Below are 22,966 nucleotides of genomic sequence, written 5' to 3'. Positions count from 1 at the left end.
ACCGGATCCGGCATGGGGAGAGAGAGGGGGGGAGGCGTGGTGGCGCTGCATCCAGTCGCCGCGCCCCCTTGGGAGCCGCCGCCGTCAGACACGGAGAGGGAGGGAGGGAGAGGGAGAGGGAGGCGGCGTACCAGAGGAGAGGGAGATCCATCGCCGCCGCCACCACAGCCCCCGTCGAGGCCACGCCGCCACTCCACGACTTTTGATCCAACACAAGTTTGATCCTCCACAACTTTTGTAATAACATTATTAAATTCTAATGAAAACTCCATGTTTCTACTCTAGAAATGGATAACTAATTAATCTATGTGTTTGAAAATCACCTAATTAAATTACTTTACCAGTGCATATAGGGCAGGAAATTGGGAAGCTCTATAATACCAAACAATGAAAATATATATTCATGACTTTCCAAAAAATAGTAGTGTTCAACAATGATAAGAGCGGGAGATGACATTTAATCTTAATACATTCAAGACACGAATACATTGATGCATATATCATGTGATAAAGTACTATGCTAGTTAATTAATAACTAGGTTTGGTATCTAGCTAATAAGGTTCAACCATGCATATATAAGAACTGGAACTCAAGTTCTTTCACTTCATCACACATCTTCCATCAAGAACTGATGTTGATAAGTCTTTTTCGGAAGACACTGATGTTAATAAGTCAACTAAACATTTCCAGCTTATCTAATCCTAAACACAAATGTCTGTTCAAAAACATCTAAACACAATGTCAGTGCAAATTTTTTTTTTGCTAATAACGCTTCCTGATGCATGGAGTTTAATCCAACTGACAGAAAAGAGGAAAGGCATCTAAACTTCATGACCTTGTCATGCCTATGCCCCCCCCCCCCCCCCCCCCCCCCCCCCCCCCCCCCCCGATTTAGCTAGCCCGTCTGCTTGTGGTATATAGTACGCCGAGACAAAAAAAAGAAAAGAAAAAAATCACAGTTATGATTTCTATTTGATAAAATTAAGCTCCATTTAAAAGGGTAAAACCTACACCCCAGAGGTTCCACTGTCTTAAACAAGTATGACTGCACCCCCATAAACCATAAGTTTCAAATGATCGAAGAATCGATTATATGTTTGCGTGCAACCTCTTTTTGCTACCGCAACAATATAATGGGCCAATACTTTGAGCAATTGATCTGATGAGCCACCCATGTGCTGTACTGTATATAATTTGAATTCATGACATTTGAAATAAAAGTTACAAGATTGCAACATATAGCTAGCCCTTTTCACTGGTCGGATTCAGAGGATCCTCCATCGTCAGATTCATAGTCATCTGAGAAATCTTCCTCGTCAGAATAACCATAGTCATCTGAGAAATCTTCGTCGTCATCGATCATTTTGCGGCGTAGTTCAGAATATTGGATGATGAACTTGCAGTAATTTGCAAAAGCATGGGTGAGGCTGAATGGGCGAAAACAACCTTGCTGTACCGGACTTAAGTCCAACGCAGGCTGTTGCACTCCGTCAGGGAACCGAACGGTGGTCATGAACGAACACTCGAAGTAGCTGCCTCCGGCTACGATTTGATCCACGAAGTAGATGCAACCGGCTTCGACCGTCCGGAACTTGTCGGCGTCGACAGAGAGGCACCTGACATGGCTGAGGAAGAGGGCGCGGTTGCCGATGCTCCTCACCGGCTCAAGCGCCTTCCTCATGGTGTCCACCCTATGGACTTCTAGCTGTCCGGGCACACCGTACCATGGCCTGGTCACCAGGAACAGCTCTACCCCGGACTCCACGAGGTAGTAGGAACGGCCACCCTCCACCGATGCCGGAATAATGGTGGCGGCGGCCATGGAGGAGATAGTTTCCGCTGAGCGCCGCCGCCGTTGTCCTTGGCCGGCGACACCGCCGACGGCAGTAGAGATAGAGAGCACGGATCCTTGGCGGTTGGTGAGGTACACGTTTCCGGCGAAGGGGACCATGCATAAAAGGTCGCTGGGGTTGGGGAAAGGAGCATCACACTTGTGGAAGTAGTCGCTGTCCTGATCTGCCCACATGATGGCACCTAGGGCGGTGGAGACGAAGACCCTCATCGTGGTCGATGACGTCATGACGACAGCAACCTCCCTAGCCTGTCCCACGGGTACGGGCGCCTTGAAGTGGGCGAGGGAGCCCGTGAAGGGGTTGAACACGCGGGCCTGGTAGGGGTACGCCGACTCGCCGAGGAGGAGGAGGCCGCCGGCCGTGGCGCCGACGAAGAAGCAGTCGCGGAGCAGCGGGATCCTCCGGCGGAGGAAGCGGCCGGTCTCGACGTTGACGAGCGTGAGGACGTCGTCGCGCCGGTCGAGCAGCGCCCACTTGCTGGGATGGAAGCGGCTGCTGGGGTGGTCGTCTTTGGTGGCGGAGCGCCGCCAGTCGTGGCAGACGGCGCGGAAGGCCATGTAGCAGTCGATGTCGTCGGTTGCCAGGAGGCAGTCTCCGACGCGGCGAACGAGGTCGTCGGTGAGCGAGGTCCAGTCGGGCACCGCCGTCGGGGTCGTCGGCGGATCAGCACGACGAGCCCTCTTTTGCCGGGAGAATGGTGTGCAAGGCATAGCGGTGGGCTAGCTGATCTGCTGCGCTTGTGCGTATGTGTGTGTGCGGTGGATTTCTTCCACTTGTCAGGGCATGTATATTCTCAGGGGAGCGCCGCCAGTTTTGGCAAGTGTTTGCGAGGTTTCATTCCATGCTAGTCGGTGCATGGAAACGCGATGCGCCTGTTCTCACACTATCAATCCTATCAAAAAATGGCACCCTGGGAGTTGACGCATAGTATAAACTCGTCATTCTTTGCCTCCCTTTATTAAAAAAAAAAAAACAAGCGCGCGGTTAGGAAAAGAAAAAAAAAATCTGGAAACGTAACCGCAGGCCCACGTATTCCCCAGCCCAATATTTTGAGCTCTGGCCTGCGAGCACACAGGGGGCCTTTTTTCTGTATTTAGAATATGGCCCGGCCCATGAGCCACAGCAACAGGCCCCGCGCTCGGCTCCTCCCAGCCAGCCGCAAGTTGGAGTTCGGGCGCCATCGAGGTACTCCGTACTCCTCCTGCCAAAGCCGCCATCCGTGCTGCCTCGGCGTGCTCTCCGTGCTCCGCCGCCGCCCTCGGCGTGAATCGTGGGTGAGCGAGGTCCAGTCGGGCACCCACAATATAATCCTCCAAGCACTGACAAGTGACAGAGCTTTTGAAAATTCTCCGAGGCGATGCATCTCGAGCTCCACCAACCCGCCGCGCCGTCATGGCGGGAAGTACCCGGCTGATGAGCCATGGACGCAAAGAGAGAAAATCAACCGAGATGTGCTCAGGAGGCGTGCTGAGAGAAGATCAAAACGCATCCAAAATGCCTAACCGAGTTCAGGGTATGGTATGAAAATGTATTTCATAACGAATCTAATGAAACTTGTTAGACATCAAAAGCATTGATATATTTTTATATAAAGTTGGTCAAACATAAGATGGACAAAACTAAAAGGACACTCTTTGTGGGACGGAGGGAGTACTTATATACATATATATTTATTATCTTCATCCAATTGTGGTAGATTTTAGTTAGTAATTACTCTATAATATTTTCATCCACATTTATAATGTTTAGCTTTTTACTTTGCATCGCAGGTATGCGCTTGAATTTGTTTAATGGATTCTGAGTTTGAGCTACAATTTTAATATAGAAATCTATATTCTCATCACTTCCTCTATATCATTATAAATGCTGACACACATCATGCGTATAGACCTTACTTTTTATATCATATACCAATAGTGTAAGAAATAGAGATTTAAAATCATACCACGAGAAGTACTAGAGGATAATCTTTTGGATGTTGGTCCAAGCATTACTTCTGGTTGGTGTATAAAATAGTTTGCACCATGTACAATATGGTAAACTCTGAATTCAGTCATCCTCAGTTCCTAATAGACCAAATGCTATGTGCAACTTGAATGCTCTCCTGGAATATTTCAATAGGGTGTCTGAATGCTAAGTATACTAGATTCTAAATCATACCATGCTTCAGAGATAGCATGTTAGTTTTACATGTCGAATATCTTGCAGAACCATACTGTAACAATCATTTTTATCTCACAAATGTAAATGTTTTATTTGTTGATCTGTGTTTGAGCCTCCCGCAGAAATTCACCTCATCGCTCAGTGCTTGGGTTTTTATCTCGCAAATGTAAATGTTTTCTTATCCCGTAAGGAAGGAAGAAGATGGACTCCTACTAGGATTCCTCTGTAATCCTACAAGGACTCCTACCTTGTAATCGACTAGTAATCCCGCCTCCTGAAGTATACAAAGGAGGGCAGAAGTCCCTAGATCGACAGGTGAAGACCTCATAGAGAACCGCAACAGAGGATCATATCCTCAACACCAAACAACACGCAAGCGTAGGGCGCAATATACAACACCCCAAACAAGACGTAGGGTATTACGCTACTCTGGCGACCCGAATCTATATAAATCTGTGTCTTGTGTCTCCACTTTTACCTTCGAGTTCTAAGGTCCGGCGATCCCCACCAACCAATCTACTACCTCGGAATACCCCTTGGCAGGTTGCCAGGGGTGGGAACATTCCCTAGCTCCCCATCCCCAATCCCCGTCGGGGACCCCAAATTTACACGTGCAGGCCATCAAGATACAGGCAAAAAGAAGTCCAGCAGAGAATTTTAGCCTAGTCCACGACACTGATATAAGTTTGGTTAGCGATCTCACAACCCTAACGCACCTTATCCGCTTGTCCCTATCCTCGTCCTCCCGGTACCCGGCCGGTATAATTTTCTTTTTAGCCTTTTTCAGGAAAGTATTTTACATATAGACCCCTAGAAAAACTATGTGCAAAAATGAACCATCTTTGTGGCGCCCTGACTTTTGGTGCCATAGGAGCACGGCATGGCGCCACAAGTTTTGACGTCATGCGATGCCACGTCGACTGGTGAGGTTATGGATGGTCAGATGGGCTACCCAGCACTAGCCTGGTATGGCCTAGCACTAATAGGCCCGAAGGCTTTTTCGTGTCAGGCCGGGCCAGCACTGCATGCCGAACTGCTAGCCTAAGCCCGACCCGATAGCCTTTTTATCGAGCTGGGTCAAGCCGCTGGCACAGCGGGCACTGCCGTGCTAGTGCCAGGCCAAGCACTAAAGGCCAATGACCACTCAAACAAACCACCAAGTCTAGCAGATTTCAAACAAGTTATTCCATTCATCAACTTCAACTTCACAATGGCATATTTCAAACAAGATTTTAACTTCAACTTCAACAACACAGATCAAAACAGAGGGACACGAGATTATACAAGTTTGAGCTGGTGCAATGGCTACCTCATTAAAAACCCATCTAGGTAAAACTCACACCTCGTGAGAAACCCTAGATAGGAAAAAAGAGTACAGCCCAGCTCAATCAAATCAATATTATAGTAGTTCAAGTTATTACAGGCTAAGTTTTACACCTCTTAATCACTAGGGATATCTAGATACAAATTAGCAAAATTTTCCTAAGTTCTTGATCCTCTGAAGTCTTGCTTCTGCAGCCTCCCAGTCTTTAACGCAAGAGAGCATCTCTACCATCTCCGAGCTCAATCGACACCGCCTCTCTTCGATGATCCTGCCAGAAGTGCTAAAAGCAGATTCTGATGATATTGTAGAGACAGGCACAGATAGAACATCTTTAGCTAAGATGGACAAAACTGGATAAGTTATTTTATGCTCATGCCACCAAGTTAAGATGTTGAAATTATCATCAAAATGGGTGACAGTGTCACTGTCCATGTAGATAGAAAGTTTATTGCCAATACCCATACTCATTGCACTAGTGCTTGCTGCTTGCAGCAAAGCACTTTGTAGATGATCTTCTAGACAAAGCAAGAGGCAAAGAGGGAGGAGGGGTGGAGAAAGAAGTACCAGGGACATCACCAATTTGAAAAGCAGATATATCAGCATCTGAACCAGTGGAAAAAATTTCATCCCAAGCACTATTTTTCTTACCAGAAGTGGATGGGGGTGGAGGCCTTTGTAATTTAACTGCACCAAACTTGTCATCATATAGTTTAAATGCAGTAGAAAGTTCAGCTCTTACATCAATGAAATAAGCAGAATAATCAGTACTAGTAAGATTAGATAACAACCTAAGCACATTTTGAAAACCTTTCAATTTAGATCAAGGGTCCAAGATGAATGCAACATAATAAAGCATTGGAATATCTCTCCAGTACTTAAGATAGTAATCTTTCATAGGAAAGACCACATGCCTAAGCAATTCATCATTTTCATAATGTTTAAGATGCTTAGCAATCGAAATGAGCTGATGCAATATAAGTGTAGAAGTAGGATAATAAACATCAGAGAGTGCAATAGTAGAATCATAAAAGAGTTCAAAGAAAGATAACATACTCTCTGCAACAGTCTAGTGATCTTCTGTCAACAGTAAAGGATCTTTTTCACCCCTAGAATAGTTAGTCTCAATGAAAATATTAAATGTCTGTTTGCAAGGGATCAGATGCTAAGCATGAGGTATGTGGAGTTCCACCTGACATCCATGTCCAAACCAAACTTTCTAGACGAACATTCACAGCAAGGCAAAATCTCTTAAATGCAGCAATGCGCTGGTTAGAAGAATTGATGAAAGATATTGCAGTTCTAAATGCTTCTAGATATGGCTTAATAAGATTGAAGCCAGATTTAATCATAAGATTGATGATATGACAATCACAACGCTGATGTAAGAACACTTTACCAACATAAGCAACTAATTTAGGACTAAGTTTCTCCATAGCATTGGTATTAGCAGAGGCATTATCCAAAGTACCAGAAAACACCTTTGAAATCAAACCATACTCCTCAAGCACAGCAGTCACACGGTCAGGAATGTTCTAGCCAGTGTGAGATTCATCAATGAGCCTAAAATCAATTATTCTCTTCTCTAATTGCCAATCAACATTAACATAATAAGCAACCACACTAAGGTAATCTTCCTTAGCATTACCAGACCAAATATCAGAAGTGGTAGACACAGATGAAATACTAGCTAACGATTCAATAAGCTTAGCACGACAATCAGTAAAGTATTTGAACAAATCTCTAGTAGTCGTTTGCCTTGAAAATACAGAGAACCTAGAATTATGAGCAAGCTTAACATACTCTTCAAATGTAACAGATTCACCAAAACATAGAGGAAGATTAAGTCTAGCAATCAAACGATATAGTTGAGTACGAGCTACCTCAGGACAGTAATGCCAGTGACGGACGGAACCGTTAGGATTGAATTGGATCAAAGACTGGGAAACACGAAGCTTAGACTTCCTGGCTGGGCATTTCTCAACATGCCTGTTGAGATGGCTAGTGCCAATGAAAGATCGAGCGACATATAAAGTGCCATAATGAATGCACTTGGCAGAGACCCTTACCTTCTTTCCATTGATGTCCTTGAAGATCTTTTCAAAGTCGTTCCAGCACTCAGAGGTGGTGGAACGGGTCCTCTTGGTGCCGCTGCTCACCATGTCTGGATCAGCAGCAGCAGCATCATGTGCTGCTTCACCATCAGCGATGTCGATTGGATCGACAGCATTGCCACCGAAGAGCTCGTCCCGCTATACCTTCATGTCACTCTCGTCATCTCCTTGCTGGCCCATCATCCGAAGCTCATCGTTGATGGCCAACCCTGGCACTATTCTCCTGGTGCCAGGCCGTGCTAGTATCGGGCTTTTTAGTGCCGAGCCTCGGGCCGCCCAGTGGGCCTGACCCATCCGGTCATCTATAGGTGAGGTGGAGGCCTAAGATGATATGGAACGGAGCAGCGCCATCTCCTTTGGCGTCGTTTCTTCACGTCATGGCGCCATACTCGCCGGCGCCGCATGGAGCTCCACGCTGAGGCCCGTGGTGGCCGCTGTCTTCGCCGCCACGCCCCTGACCTCACGTGCCCGCCGGTGGCGGGATGCACGCGCGTGCTCCCTAGCGCTGCGCGTCCGCCACGCCGGCTCACGCCTCCCAGTCGCGTGTGGCCGCCACCGCCGCCGCCCGCTCATGGCTGGCCGGCATCACCCGCGCATGGGCCCCGCCGCCTGGCCCGCGCGTGCGGTGCGCCTTGCCGCGGCCGCCGTCGCTTGCTTACGGTCTCCTGGCCCCGACCCCTCGCTGCCGGCTCGACGTCGTCGCTCGCCCGGAGCATGCAGCGCTGCTCCCGGAGTACGGCCTCGAGGCCTGTGCACAGCCACCGCCCACCGCCGTGGTACGCCTCGGCCGCGCGCTCTCGCGGCCATTGTCCCGCGCGAGCTCCGCTGCCACCACCGCCTACTCGCGGCCCGGCCGTCCGCACTCACCTGAGGCCGCCATTCACGCCCTGGCGTCCCAGCCCGCCATTGCGAACTGCTCACGTGTGTGCTGCCCACGTCCGCCCCGCCACGGCCCCGTCGGTGCAGAGCTCCGTGCCCGTGTTCTCGCTGCTAGCTAGCTAGCCGTGCGAACAGTACCTTGCTGAATGCTGAATTGCTGATGCTGCAAAAGACTACTCTAACCGAGCTTGCTTTGACGGAGGGACACGGTAAAAGACTGCACTGCTATGCTAGTGCCATCCTGCCTAGGCTCATAGCCCTGCACCCGTACAAATCTTTTGATCTAATCACCTGTGTTTTGCATGATTTTTTTCAAATAGTTGTTATTTCATTTAATTTTTTTATTATGCTCGTAGCAGCGCACGAACTAAACGACGGTCGAAAAGAACGGGAGGAGGCCAGGAGCATCATTGTGTCCAGGGATAGAGAATTGGGCCAAGACACAGCGGCAGACCAGATTGGGCCACGTTACCGTTGGGCCATGAGCGAAGGAGGGAGAGGTTGTGGTGGGCTACTCTTTGTTTTGGGCTGAATTGCTTGAATAGCGTAATACTTTGTGGCATTCTTTGTTTTTAATACATGTACATATTATACACTATATATACAAATTTTGTTGACAAAAATAATGGGTAATCTACTGAATACCCTTGAATTTAAGTGGACCACCCCTGTTCTCTGATGATGACCAATCCTCACATGACACCAAATGTGGCTGTATCTGTGACCGGACCGAATCATTTTTCGGCCCCATGCCTTCTGCGTCAAACACGGCCGTAACCATAAGCTATGAACGGCAAATAGAGGAATGCTGTCTCTCTGCCGCAGCATAGGTCGTGAAAAGCAAATATTTTTAAACAATGCTAGTGCAATTATACAACACTTTTTCTTCTAGGACATAGAGTAATTTACAGGGGGGGGGGGGGTGTTAGGACACCAGAGCAGCAGGGACAAACATCAAGAGCGCGCGGCGCGGGCGATCTAGAGGTTGGGGTGATTGGTTTGCGTACGTGACTAGCCTGATTCGTACCTTGGAACTAGACTCCCGCTGGACAGGTTGAGTGCATGCAATACTACAATGTTTGGTTGCTTGGATGAACTCGGCCTGACTGAGATGAGGTAGTGTTTGGTTAGTTGCATGTAAACATGTTGGGTAAGATAAAAAAAATAGATAAACAAACATCACTATGATATTTAATATGTGTAACTATTCTTTTATATAACCTTAATTCATCTTATTACCCCTTAATATTATTTAAATATGTTAATATCATTTAATATACGTTAATCATGCACTAGTATAGTCATTAACTAATAAATTAGCTGCATCTAGCAAGCTTGGCCTGGGAGAAACAACCACTATCCTCATTTCCCCAAAACCAGGGTGGGTGATGCATTTTGCATCCAGAGAGCCAAGCAACCAATCACAAAGATTCTGCATCCGGGGAGGCTAGCCCGAGCAAAAGCAGGTAACCAATCACACCCTGAGGTGTTTTCGGGTCGTAGCAATCATGCCTACAACCTCCAGACTCTTTGTCAAAGACTATGCGGTTGCGTCTCTTCCAAAAGATTCAGAGAAGGAGGTGCATGGACGTGTGGGGCACGGAGGGTTTGCTGCCGGCAAGGATGAGCCTGAGTGAGGGTCCACGATAATACTCAGCGAAATCAACATATACAGCCTACAATAGTTGTTGGAGGTTTGCCAAAAAAAATATTCAAATATCAAAGTGCTACACCTATTCACTTTGTTCATTCCACCCCCTAACCAAAATATCAAAGCAGCGGGATGCATTATCAACGGAAGGATCAGCTTGGCTCAACTTGGCTCTAGCTGAGTCGCTGAGAGCGCAACCTTTCCACGCCAGACATGCTTACATGGCGTTCAATGTGATTTGACTCAGTCAAAACCGTGTCCACCTAGGCAAAATCGGATGTGAATCCCGCTTAGGGGCTGAATTAATCCAGTTTCAATAGGATGAGGAAGTAAATTGAGTGAATATTTTGGTTAGGGGTGGAATGGACAAATTGAATAAATGAATAGAGTAAAATGGACTTTTTTCTTTTTCAAATACAAAGGAAGCTGCGAACGCTTATATACAAAAATCAGGGAGTGACAAGGTAAGATCTCACCTCAATCGTGAGGACACACTAGAGCTGTTACACAATGCCAATTAAGTTGCCAACCATAGTCCAAAACCACATCCACGTCCAAAGGATTAAATTTTATTTGCTAGCATATAGCTCGAGGAACATTACAAGACCAAGAAAAGTTGAATGGTTGTAATTAAGAAACCGAATGAAGGTATAAAAACAGCACGCCATCGCGACAGCCTCAAAGGTAAGCTGACCCCTACATAAGCGACGTGCTCCAAGGGTGTGCCTTCACGGGGTACAGTAAGGTCCTATTTGGCATGGCTCCAACTCCGGGTGGAGCTGCTCCACTCCTGAACTCCACATGGAGCCAGCTCCGCTCCAAAACTCCAGAACAAAAATGGGGTGTTTGGCTAGATGGTGCTCTCAGCTCCAAAAAAGATCGATTTCAGTGTGGATTGCCATTGTTGCCCCCTAATTAAGGCCCCACTTGTCATCCTCTCTATCCCATCTTCTTCTTCCCCTTTTTCCACTGCACTGTGCTGCACACGGGAGACCCTCCACGAGCGACGGGGTGGGTGGCGTGCTGGGCGACGACGGGCGGCGGGGTGGGCGGCGGGCTCGACGGCGGGCGGCGGGCGGCGATGGGCGGCAACGGGCGACGGGCGACGGGTGCGGCGACGGGAGGCGGCGGGCGGCGACGGGCAGCGACGGGCGACGGGTGCGGCGACGGGAGGCGGCGGGCGGCGACGTGCGGCGGGCGGCGACGGGCGACGACGGGCGCGGCGGCGGCGAGCGACGGGCGCGGCGGCGGGCGGCGGCGAGCGGCGGGCGCAGCGACGACAGGCGGCGTCGGGCGGCGGGCGCGGCGACGGGCGATGACGGGCGGCGGGCGGCGACGGGCAGCGGGTGGCGAGCGGCGACGGGGGCGGCGGTGGGCGGCGAGGCCGGCCGGCCACGGGGGCGGCGACGGGCAGGGCTCTAGCGGTGAGTGGGGCTCGAGAGAATAGAATGAAACGTTTTTTTTTGTAACCAGTGGCATTGGTGGGTAATTACCCACCAACTCCACGAGGAGGTTCAAAAGAGAGGTTTCTGGAGCAGCAAAAGAGGTGCTCCAAAACTCCACCTCCATTTGCACTACAGCTCCATGGAGTTGGCAACTCCATGGAGTTTTGGAGTTGGGGTGTTTGGCTGAATGTTTTGATGGAGTTGCTGGAGTTTAGGAGTGGAGCCGTGCCAAATAGGGCCTAAAGATAGAACTCAAAGCACAACGAAATCTTAACTTAGTACTCCCTCCATCCCATTAAGACTGTCCTTTTAGTTCTACCCTAAATCAAACCATCTTATATTTGATCAAATTTATATTAAAATATATCAATACTTTTGATGTCCAACAAATTTCATTACATTCACTATGAAATTTATTTTCATAACATAACCATTACAAGTGTATAAGTAACACCACATCCAATTATTATTCGAAGCCTTTATGCCCGCTACAAACCATTCATACGGATAGTTCAAGATCATTACGAGACAGAACGTTGAATGACAGGAATCAACAAACTGAATGAAGAACTGAAAAACAGCAAACAATAACTTCAAAGGATAAACTTGCAAGACTCGCCAAGCATGAAGGTCTGATACAGACTAAATCTAAGGCATAACAAAATTATTCGACAAAATCGTCACATTCATCATCCTCCAGCTCCTGCAGATCATCCGCTATCCGGAAAATGTTCATCCGCTCCACCAGACTATCCGCTATCTGTAATATCTTCTCCTCCGTCGGGGAAAAACCCATCATTTCACCAAAAAATTGGTGCAACTGATCCAATGCTGGTTGGTAACACGGAGAGCGCATGGTGTACTCGACGAGTAGCTGAAGGATTGAGGCCGGGTAGATACAGATACTAGATTCAACGATCCTCTCTTCCTTATCTTGAGCTAGATCATACATGTACCAGCTCCCATCATCATCTTCTTCTTTCATGTAGTAGACGCTGTTAGCGTTAATGGACGGAAAACTATCTGCATGGATGGTTATGCACCTTTCGCCGACGATCAGAGCACAGCCGCCGATGCTGTAGACCCTCTCCATTTTCCTCCCGGCTAAGCGTGAGCTCATCCTGAAAAGCTGGACGCCTTGCAGTGGGGACCTGTAGACACGCAGCATTTCGCCAGCAGCAAGCTTCACAGCGAGACAACGCAGAACCAGAAAAGAAGACGCTATTGGACCCAAGGCGACCTCGGATGCGTCGGACTCAGCTTGGGTGTCGGTACCAGATTGCAAAGACGGCGCGAGCTCAACGGAACCTGACACGGGCCTTTGCTCCACATGAAATTGCTCACTCTCAGGATGAGCATGGAAGAATTTGAACTCATCTGACATGCTCTTAACCACGACAAGGCTGGGGGAGCTGCCCACCACATCAGCAGCCATATATAACTCGTCAGGCATGGGCGCCTTGAAACGAGTCAAGGTGCCCGTGAAGGGGTTGAGGACCCGCGCGGCGTGCGGGGGCTCCCTCTCCGCCAGGACGAGGAAGCCGCCGGTGGTGGAGGTGACGAAGTGGTAGTCGCGGAGGAGCGGCAGCCTCATGCGGAGGAAGCGCCCGGTGGAGGCGTTGACGAAGAGGCAGGTGTCGCTCTCGGAAGAGAGGTTGTCGAGCGCGATCCACCGGGTGGGGTGGAAGCGCTCGTCGTCGTGGCTGGTCTTGGGGTCGGCGGTGGAGGATCGCCAGCCGTAGCAGACGGCGCGCAGGTCCACGTAGCAGTCGAGGTCGTTGGTGGCCAGGAGGCAGTCGGCGACGCGGTTCACGAGGTCCGCCGGAAGCGACGACCAGCCCAGCGCCTCCATGGCCGGGCAAGGTTTGAGCTTTCAGGGACTTGCTTCGTGTGTTTCCTTTCGTGTTGAGGCAGCAGAAGAGAGCAATGAGCGGTGGCAACTGGCAACTACCACTAGCAGTGACTTAAATAGATCGATCCAGTGTTTCCTCTGGAACTTGGAGCGGAAGACGAAGCGACCCATGGCCATTCCATTTCTACCGCTACAGTTACGTTCATTTGGAAATGCGACGGCGCTTCGGCTTTGTTTGAGATTCCTAGCTAGGGACGTGAGACTGCTCCTGCGTCCACGGAAGCATGCCCTTTACTGCTGCAGTTACGTTCGTCGGAAATCACCACGCGCCGTTTCGGCTTCGTTTGGTTCCCGAGAAACGTAGGACGTGAGTCTCCTACTACCTCCGCGCCGTGGGACGAAGTTCAAACTACAAGTCAAGTCGTACAACCATAGTACAAAAGAAAGGAAGAAAAGCGCCGAGCACAAAGATGGAGGGAGCACAGAGCAGAGGTCATCCAACGATTTTGTTGTAAACAACCGAAGGCTGTGCATCCTGCATGCAAGATCGCGAAATATACACTCACAAAAAAAGATACCACTGTGTCGGCATTGAACTATAAAAAAGTAGTAGCTGAGAATTATTCAAATATCAAAACTACCAGTGATTCCAAAACGTGCAGAACATGATCCTAGTCCTAGCCAGGAAATTCAATCACGAAACATTCAAAAGACATCCATATCAGATAACATGCACAGTCAAGCATACTGTTGTATTGTGACATCCTGACCCAAGGCTTAATAGAATTGATAGAATACTCATACCAACAAGTTGCAACTTCTTTTCCGGAAGCTCATCCTCAAAGAACTCCGGGGTTAAGTGTGCTTGGTCCGGAGCAATTTCAGGATGGGTGACCGATCGGGAAGTTCTTCCCGGGTGCGCACGAGTGAGGACAAAGTGCGCAGAAAAGACTTGTGTTGGTCTGTGAGGGAATTCTTGATATCCTAGAGAGCTGCAAGGTGTAAGCGGGCCCGGCCCCGGGGGGGGGGGGGGGGGGGGGGGGGGGGGACGGGACGCCACATGTATACTGTATATGCATTGAGCTATCATGGTTATTCGACAATTTTTCAAACATATCAGAAATACAGCAGATGCTGCTAAACTGCATCTTCAAATGATCACAGTTAGTAACGACGCTGTCACAACTCACAAGTCGCAACTCATATAACAGAGATCAAATCGTGAGGTCCTCGATCAGCTCATCAAGCTCCTTCTCGTCCGACGGATTCAGGTCAATGCATCCAATCCCCATGGCAATCTCATCAATGTCAACGCAGTCTCGCGCCCTTTCGTCCTGCGGCTTACCTGTGCTCTTCTTGTAGCTCTTCTTGGCAAGCACCGCATCAGGTAGCTTGTGGCTCTGCCCATACTTCTCCAGGTCGTCATTGTTGGAGTTGACGCTGTAGAGATCGTACCCGAGCGCATAGTCCCCAGGCTTCAGTTGGTAGCCGAGGTGCGTCTTCACCGTGAACACGGTGTCGTTCTTGCCGAAGTCCGACGCGCGGGCCACCTGTGCCCATGACATCATGTACGGGGAGCCGAGCACCGTGACGTCGCCGGACGGGTCGTGCTCCACGTCGAGCACGACGTACTCCACGAGCCGGCGGCTGGTGAGCAGGGGCTCGAACTTGTAGCGGTCGTACTCCTTGATGCTAAGCACGACGACGCGCATGTTCTTGGTGTCGAGCAGCGCGATCGAGCTGGTTACCTTGATGCAGAGGACGAGGGGCCCCAGGCCGCCGAGGGCGCGGGACGCCTCCCTGGGCAGGAAGATGAGGTGGTCGCGGCAGATCGGGCAGAGCTCCACGGAGAAGGCGTGCTTGAAGTTGCACGAGTTGCTCTTGGTGTCGTGCGAGACGAGCTGCTTCGCCGTGCCGACGCGGGCGGGCGCGACGGAGGAGACGAAGTCCACGAGGCGGGCGGCGTGGGAGCGCGACGCGAAGTAGAGGTCGAGCCCGCCGGCGTTCCCGTCCACGCGGAGGGCCGAGTTGGCCGCGCCGTGCCGGACGAGCTGCTGCTCGAGGTGGAGGAGCGTGCGGCGGTGCGACGCGCGCTGCCGCACCTGCACGACGGCGGACCACTGGTCGGGGTCGGCCTGGGCCCTGCCGCAGGCGTCGCAGAGGCGGTCGTGGACGGTGAACTCGACGACGTAGGCCTGCTCCATCGTGACGCCGTGGAGGACCTCGCGGCGGAGGCGGAGGCGCAGCTTGAGGCGCTTGGAGTGGGGCTCCGTGAACACGAACTCCGCGGTGGCGATCGCGGCGCCGAGGCGGGCGATCTGGCGGTGCACGCGGCGGAGGAGGATCTGCATGAGCTCGGGTGACTCCGGCGCGGCGCGGAGCCAGGACCGCGGGGGCTGGAGGTAGGAGGAGCACGCCGGGCAGTACACCACGGCGGCGTGGCGCAGCACGCCCTCCGTGATGTCGACGCGCGCGCGGAGGCAGCGCGCGCACGTGTTGGCCGCGTTCGGCGGCATCGGGACGCCGCAGGTGCAGCAGATGGACGTGCACGCGGCGGAGGACTCCGGCTGGGGTGGGAGGAACATCGCGCCGCTGGGCGGCTGCGGCGACGGCAGCATCGTGGTCGGTTGTTGCGTCGATCGCCGATTCGGTGGAGGCAAGGATGGTTAGGGTCGTTAACTAGGGTTTCGCCTCTTGTTAATGTGGTTATTGGACTCTGCTGGGTTGGGTTGGGTCGGGTCACCCATTTTAAACCACAGGCTCATGGGCTTTTGGCAAGGTGTGAGGCCCGTTTGTGGTTGCCATGAATCGCGCGTGCTCGGATGTTTGGGTGCATGCACTAATCTGAGTTCAGATTACATTGGTCACGTTGAATGTTTCCATACCAATTAGAAAAACTAAATGTAAATTAATTATAAAATTAATTGCATAAAGCTAATTCGCAAGACAAATCTATTAAACATAATTAGCACATATTAAGTAGCATTACATAGGTTAATCATAGATTGATTAGACTTAATAGATTCCTATCTCACGAATTAACCTTCTTTTATGCAATTAATTATATTTAATACTCCTGGTTATCCGAGGTGACAGGTACGTCAAGTTGTCAAACACGTTAGCATGCAAACCAGCGAATGAATTAACAATTCACGTTCCATCCATGTTACCGGACAGTACCTGTCGGGCCAGCGCCTGAATATACTCTGACAGAATTTGCAACAGTATTTCGCAAAATAAAAAAGGAATCCACAACAGTAGTCAAATATGACAGTACTCAACTGACAAAACAACCAAAGACAGTGCTCTTTGAAAAGGAAATAAAAGAGGGCTAAAATAGTACATACGGATGGAACAGGACAAGTGAAGGTTCCTAAGGCCAAAACTCATTGGCAGTATCATGGAATGCTCAGTATTATATATTTCCCAAATTGACAGCCCTTGCAAGTTGCAGGCTTGGAATTAAAAATCAAGGTACAACGACGTTGCTCACAAGAATTCGACAGATCTCTCTACTTCCGGCTTTCCAAACAATTGAAATTTATCCTATAGGCTTCCAATGAAGGGAACAGCATTTAGAATATTTCATGCAACAGAAGAACATGCAAACAGAATAACATGCAACAGAAGAACATGCAAACAAGATGCTACAGCTTTAGGCCTCTTGAACCTTTTGGACGCCCACCAATCTGGCATAGTCAACCCAGCTGTTCACAGAGTTCAACAGTTAAGTGATACTTCAGTAACAGGATACAAGATTTCAATTTCCAGCAAGGTGAATGCTACTCACAGCAAAGAGCCCAGGAATGTGTTGCCTGTCCGAACGGCGAAGCACATTGCGCTCAGTAGTAGCTTCTGGTTATGCAGCAGCGGCTCCAGCATCCTCTGTTCGATCACACCAGCCAGAATCTGATACCTGATGAAGCATACATATTTTTGTCGTTAAAAAGGAATGGAACTGTGAATAGCAAATCAATTGTAAATATGAGCATCATCTGCAGCTATTCGCCAAATGTTTACAGTGGTTGTCTGTTTCAAGGGAAAGACACAATAACTGAAGGGCTTACTCCCTCTGGCTCTCAGACCAAAACCAGAGGACAAAATTAATCTGACATTTAAAGAACTTAAGTATGATCTGTATGTTAAACTACTTTGGGATGCTGTTTACCTGAGATTACTAGAAATTGCCATGTATACACCATAGGCGACACTAGTCGATACAACTGGAATATCCTCGACTTCGCCCTCGAGGTCCTTGTCAACAGCCTTCCTTGCCTTGATCAGTGCATTGGTGACACCAGTGCCAATCTGGGAAATATGACAAGTTCATAGTCCCATAGACTTTGCAAGCTTACAAAACTATCTCAGGGAACATGATGAAACCAATTGTTCCACAAATAATTTTTGCATGTAAAAATGACATATTGCTAGCATATAACTCCCCTTTTTTTCTAGAAAAATGTCACTTCATAATAGGATCACATCCAACTGTATATCCCTCAGAAAAGAAAATAATGGCAGTTTTCTAGCATCAAAAGATACTACTAATGAAGGTTGTCACAGTATTGATATGGAATAAACAAACTTACCAGAGAAGCACTAGTTCCCACTGCGAAAAGCTTTGCACCATTCCTCTGCAAAGAAGCCACTGCTGTTAGTTGATCAACATAGCTTGCAACTAAATCGAGGTGACTGATTATCGTAATAGCTAATTATCGATGGCAATGGATCTAATTTACCAGAATAGCTCCTAGCCTCTGCAGAAGTGAGAATGACCTTCCAGCCAAAGCAATCTGCAAAACAGTAGCATAACATATTTTCGAATACAAGGGAACAAAATAGGCAGTCTATTCAACTCTAGGAAAAGGGAAACGGTTAGTTTACTTGGAAAGCATTATCTGGGCAGTTATGGAAAAAGTTGGCAATAGCTCCAGCATTCCTTGCAAGTGGCGGCTGCAAAGATACAGTTGGAGCAGGAAGATAGACAAGCATGAAATCCGCGACTATCGCCATGATCTGGGTGGTATCAGAAGCAACAACTGAATTAGATTTGATAACACAAAGTATGCAACTACCATCAATGATGATTGCCTTAGTAATCAGGAAACCACTGAAAATCTGTTCCATTTAATAATAATAAAAAAGATCTTAAGGGCTTCCATTAACCTGAGGTTGCAAACGGTGACAAATATGTTTTCTTATTTCAATAATAATGAAAAGAACGACAAAGTACAGGATGGTTCCATCCAAAAGCCAAGGTTCTAACATATTTGGGATATCGTGATGCTGTGCTTCCAGACATGATTATTCGACAATATAGCAAGCCTCATCCTCATTATATGAAACAGATCCTATTTCCGAATTTCCCCATTAGTTTATACATCTTCCAACCATAGCCAGTGACCATTTGAAAAGGCATGCCACTGCTTAACCGACTGCAGAAACACACTACTGTTCAGAAAATATTTAAAAAGGATATCTCCCTTGGTTCTATTTTACGACTATATTTCTTATACTTTTGTGTCGCTAAAGAATTTCTGAAGTCTAAGCCTGGTGAGACACTTTTTAGCTAGCCAATCTTGATAGTTTCAAGCATATCTGTGGTCAAACTTGAGAAAGTTTGACAGCAAGGATTTTAGTAGGATGTAAAGTGAAAAGCTTTGGATGGAGCACCAGAATATAAGATTAGAGATTGCCTGTTTTCAGTTCCAAACTTAGTGTACTGCTGCAAAGATCACAATGAATAATTTGTTCAACTTAGACAAGCTTATGATATTTGTTGAGAATTCACAAAACAAATGCAACAAAAAAAAGTTGGAGGATATGAGTTCAGAACAATTAGGTGTCGTTACCACATCAGCTATGACAATATCAATCTCTTTGACGAAATTCTCTCTCCTCTTCTCGTACTCTGCCGCAGTCTGAAGAAACGACGAATTCAGAAGGCGTCAATATTGGAGGTTGCATTGTACAGGTCGACACAATGTAATTGTATACCAGCAATCCAGCATAAGACCACGACATGTTATTTCTTAAAAAAAATAAAAAGGGTGGAGAGGCAACCTTGGCGATGACCCCGACGCCCAACTCCATGGCGAGCTTTGCGAAGAAGAGGTCGTCGGCGAGGAGGCGCTCCCTGAATCCCCTGAACTGGAGCAGCCAGCGGAAGAGCGCGGAGGCCTCGAGGTCGTTGAAGCGGCGCACGATGTCCCCCGTGACGCGGCCGGCGTCGACGGCGGCTGCGAGATCGGACGGCAGGCTCTCGAGCTTCCTCCCCAGCTGCGCCAGCACGAACAGCGCCTCCCCGCGGTTGTCGTCGGGCGCGCCGCCGTCGCCGTGGCCGCCATCCCCTTCCTTATCCCCGCCGCCGCCGCCGCCGTTGTTGTTGTCATGGCCGTCGTCGCCGCCGCCGGAGAAGGAGGAGGAGAGCACGTGGGGGAGCGACGGGATGATGGGGCTCGGAATGCGGAGGAGGAGCGGGAGCGGGAGGGCGCGCGAGAAGGGGAGCTTGGAGAGGCGGCGCGGCTGGGTAGGGAGGTGGATGCGGAGCTGGAGCGGGGCGGGCTGGGAGGTGGGGGTGGTGAGCGAAGAGGAGGGCGGGATGGGGGAGGCCATGGCGCTGGCGAGGCGAGCGAGGTGGCTCGGCGCGGGGGCGGGGAGCGATGGCGGCGCGAGAGCAGCACGGCCCGGTGGCGGTGGGTTATGTACGATGATGATGAGGTGGTGGGTTTGGGGTTGGCGGCGGAGGCGGATGCAACGAGGCAGGCGGCGGGGGCAATGCAGAGACCACTTGGCAAAAAAGATTCCTCTTCTTTCTCGTTTCGTGAGAACATACATTTTCTGCTCTTCAAATTCTAGCAGCTAAATTCCACTTTAAAAATATATACTCTTAGTCGACTCCAACAGTATCTCCATTTTGTACCATAACAATCTCTCCATTTTACACTCTCCATTCTAACAATTCCTACGCGTGTGACTCACATTTTGACAAGGCAAATTGACTTTCTGAAGGCTTGCCAGCTGTGGCAAGTGCGAAGGAAAATTTGGCAGTCGGATGTAATGGAGAGCCAGATAATAATTATGTTGGACCATAATTTTTTCCTGACTTGTCAAATTTTAGCTCGGAGTTGAACAATGAGGTTTGGTAAACCAGTGAAACCAGTATAATGCTCGTTAACACGCTACGAAAATATTTTGCAATACAAATGAAAGGACCAAAAAGGTTTATAATCAATGATATTATCTAAGTATGATAAAATAATGCTTACTCGAGTCGGAAATTTAGATATACAACACAAGCTGTTACAAGCTGACGGCACAGGATACAACATGCTAATGACCTGTCACATGACACACAATGGCCGAATTAATTTTTTTAACAAGCAACACATATGCTGATTTGCATAATGGACAAGCTCCAACAAAAAATTCTCATAGTAACAAATTAATCATTTACTTCCACTATCGATGCTTGAATCAGACTCGCTAAATAAAGAAGGCTAATAGATCCGACAATTACATGCATGCATAATTAATTCTACTCGGTAATCTATCAAATTAAAAAAAGTTATTAGAGATATTTTGAACTTTTAATATTGCTACTACTAACCTAATTTTTCTAATCTAAATGAACCGAAAAGTGTTCGTTGGACGGAGGGAGAGAATTATTAGGACGACGTCGGGTCGGGTCGGGTCCCAGTCCCGGTGATTCGTCCCCCTTCACCGATATAAATTAGTCAAAAGGTAATAAATTAAATTACAATGATGTCAAATGCACCAACGAGGTTTGGTGGATTGGTGCGTCGTGGCGGCTGTCAGCTGTCACCAACCAACCCAACGGGGAATCCCGTCTGATTCGAGGGCTTGGTCGGTCAATTCAATGGAAAGTTGGAAGGAGAGAAACGAGAGGCTCGGCGTCGGCGGGGCCGGACCGGCGTCGAATCAGATCCCACGAGCCGGTGGCCGGTGGGGCACGCTGTTCGTAGGGATCTCAGGCCTCCCGGGGGGCGGGGCCCCGCGGATTCTGATCCGGTGCGGCCGGTCATCGCTGACGCTGAGCGGCGGGCATAGCAGACTCCGTCGGCGCGGCAGGGCGTCTGCACTGTTGCTCGTCTGATGGGCCGTGTTTCCTGGGTAGCTAGACCCCCACCCAGTTGGGCTTCCAGCTTAGCCCATACTTGGGGCAGGCCTTGCCTGACAGCCTGCCAGGCTGCTGGCATGCACTGGGCCGAAAGCCCATGCATACCAACGACAGGCATCTTCTTCCTAACCCAATCAAATTCCTCCTCCTTGCTGCTCAAACAGCAAGTACCTGCAGCACAGCAGTCAACCATCTCGTCCGCCCACGTTCAGAATTCAAACCAAGGTTAAAAATTGTTTATCGCCCTACTACCACTACTTACAGCCAGCGCAGCATGGAGCACAAGGAGAGACTGCAACAAGAACAAGCTAGACGGGCCGGCCGCATAAACGGACAAAGCTTTCCCGTTCGCCACAGCTCGCAGCACTTTGGTATGGCGTTACCCCGTTGTCTGCATTTCAGTCAGAAATCATTCTGTGAACCCCGTGTGCAATTCCAAGATGCTATTACGCTAGCCACTGTAGTTGAGTATGAAATTAGGCTGGCCTGCTGGTACCGAGAAGACAAGAACTAATGCCTGCCGCCTATTTCTGCTGTCGGCCTCTGCCTTGTTGCCATGCAAACCAACAATTTCTCTCGTTGGACTCACTCACCTGTGCAGTGCAGTGCCCCTCGTATTTACCAGTTTACCCCCGGCCTTCAGCCATTCTTAGTTTCAAATTCTGAAAGATTGCTCCAGAGAACAGATTCTAGGAGACTAGGACAGACAGTAAAAGCAAACGATTTCAGCACTTACTTGTTCGCAAAAGCTCTAGAAGCAAATTACGAAGAGCAGTAGAGCACTATGTATACTGAAAGCCTGAAATCATCTCCATCTCCGAGATACTATATATGATTGGCATAATCCTAAATAGAGCAAACGGCAGTATGTGACAGGATCGTTTTCTAACTTGAGTAGAACTATAGAAAAAGAAATGCACGCCATGCATGGACATGAAGCAGTGCAGATGCAGATCAGGCGCTCTGGGTACTGGATAGAGATCAAGTCATAAAAGAGTTACATACATTCGTGCGCTAGCTGGACAGATCATATAGTGAGGCGAAACTGAGCATGAACAGCACTTGCAGCTAATCGCACGCACAGGCAGCACGGGGTCAATCATAAGATACTGCCAACTCCAACAACAGTCGCATGTCAAAAAGGGTAAAATAGCTGACAGGTCAAAAACAAAAGTGTCACCAAATAGGCAAAATAGTATTGGTGATCTGAATTTGCAGTGCGCCCACTCGAGATGGCATGCAGGTCCAGTCCACTGCTGCCTTTGAGGAGTTACATGAGATGAATGAATGAATGAGCCCAGTAAAAGTATAAAGGGTAAGTTAACAAGAAGAAAAGAAAAGCAAGACGAAGACAAACAAAAACAGTCTGGTAGCACAGCTGTGAGCACGAACTGTAGCTAAACTATAAGGTCCCCATAGCTAGTTTGGAAGCACTGGTAGCTTCTTGACGTACAAAACGCATGCTAAAGCTGAAACTGTTACATTCTGCTGAGTGACAAAGAGTGACTATCACAGAACTGTGTTTACGTCGACGAATGATGTGACTC

The 22,966-nt window shown here is 48.9% G+C and overlaps 2 protein-coding genes across 2 annotated transcripts; both read right to left on the bottom strand.

Moving 5' to 3' along the window:
* Positions 1–14,307: 14,307 nt before the first annotated feature.
* On the bottom strand, positions 14,308–15,975 carry LOC117858919 (uncharacterized). The gene has a single exon (XM_034742076.2). It carries the CDS (start codon positions 15,895–15,897, stop codon positions 14,494–14,496), a length of 1,404 nt encoding a protein of 467 aa, XP_034597967.1. The 5' UTR covers positions 15,898–15,975; the 3' UTR covers positions 14,308–14,493.
* A 700-nt stretch (positions 15,976–16,675) lies between these two features.
* On the bottom strand, positions 16,676–19,894 carry LOC117854534 (protein RETICULATA-RELATED 4, chloroplastic). The gene is made up of 8 exons (XM_034736755.2): positions 19,343–19,894; positions 19,132–19,200; positions 18,164–18,295; positions 18,019–18,072; positions 17,869–17,913; positions 17,448–17,587; positions 17,070–17,195; positions 16,676–16,986 (listed from the first exon to the last, which is right to left on the bottom strand). Exons 1-8 carry the CDS (start codon positions 19,892–19,894, stop codon positions 16,935–16,937), a joined length of 1,170 nt encoding a protein of 389 aa, XP_034592646.1. The 3' UTR covers positions 16,676–16,934.
* Positions 19,895–22,966: the final 3,072 nt, after the last annotated feature.

Source organism: Setaria viridis, chromosome 5 (genome assembly GCF_005286985.2).
Source record: "Setaria viridis chromosome 5, Setaria_viridis_v4.0, whole genome shotgun sequence".
In the NCBI taxonomy this organism is placed as follows: Eukaryota; Viridiplantae; Streptophyta; class Magnoliopsida; order Poales; family Poaceae; genus Setaria; species Setaria viridis.
This window is presented reverse-complemented; position numbering and strand designations above follow the sequence as displayed.

What these genes read in the sequence shown, in the direction of transcription:
- LOC117858919 (XM_034742076.2), bottom strand. Translation starts at nt 15,897, where the DNA reads ATGCTGCCGTCGCCGCAGCCGCCCAGCGGCGCGATGTTCCTCCCACCC.
- LOC117854534 (XM_034736755.2), bottom strand. Translation starts at nt 19,894, where the DNA reads ATGGCCTCCCCCATCCCGCCCTCCTCTTCGCTCACCACCCCCACCTCC. An exon ending in GCGTCGGGGTCATCGCCAAG is followed by an intron (nt 19,201 to 19,342) that starts GTTGCCTCTCCA and finishes TCGTTTCTTCAG; the next exon opens with ACTGCGGCAGAGTACGAGAA. An exon ending in AGAGGCTAGGAGCTATTCTG is followed by an intron (nt 17,914 to 18,018) that starts GTAAATTAGATC and finishes GCTTCTTTGCAG; the next exon opens with AGGAATGGTGCAAAGCTTTT.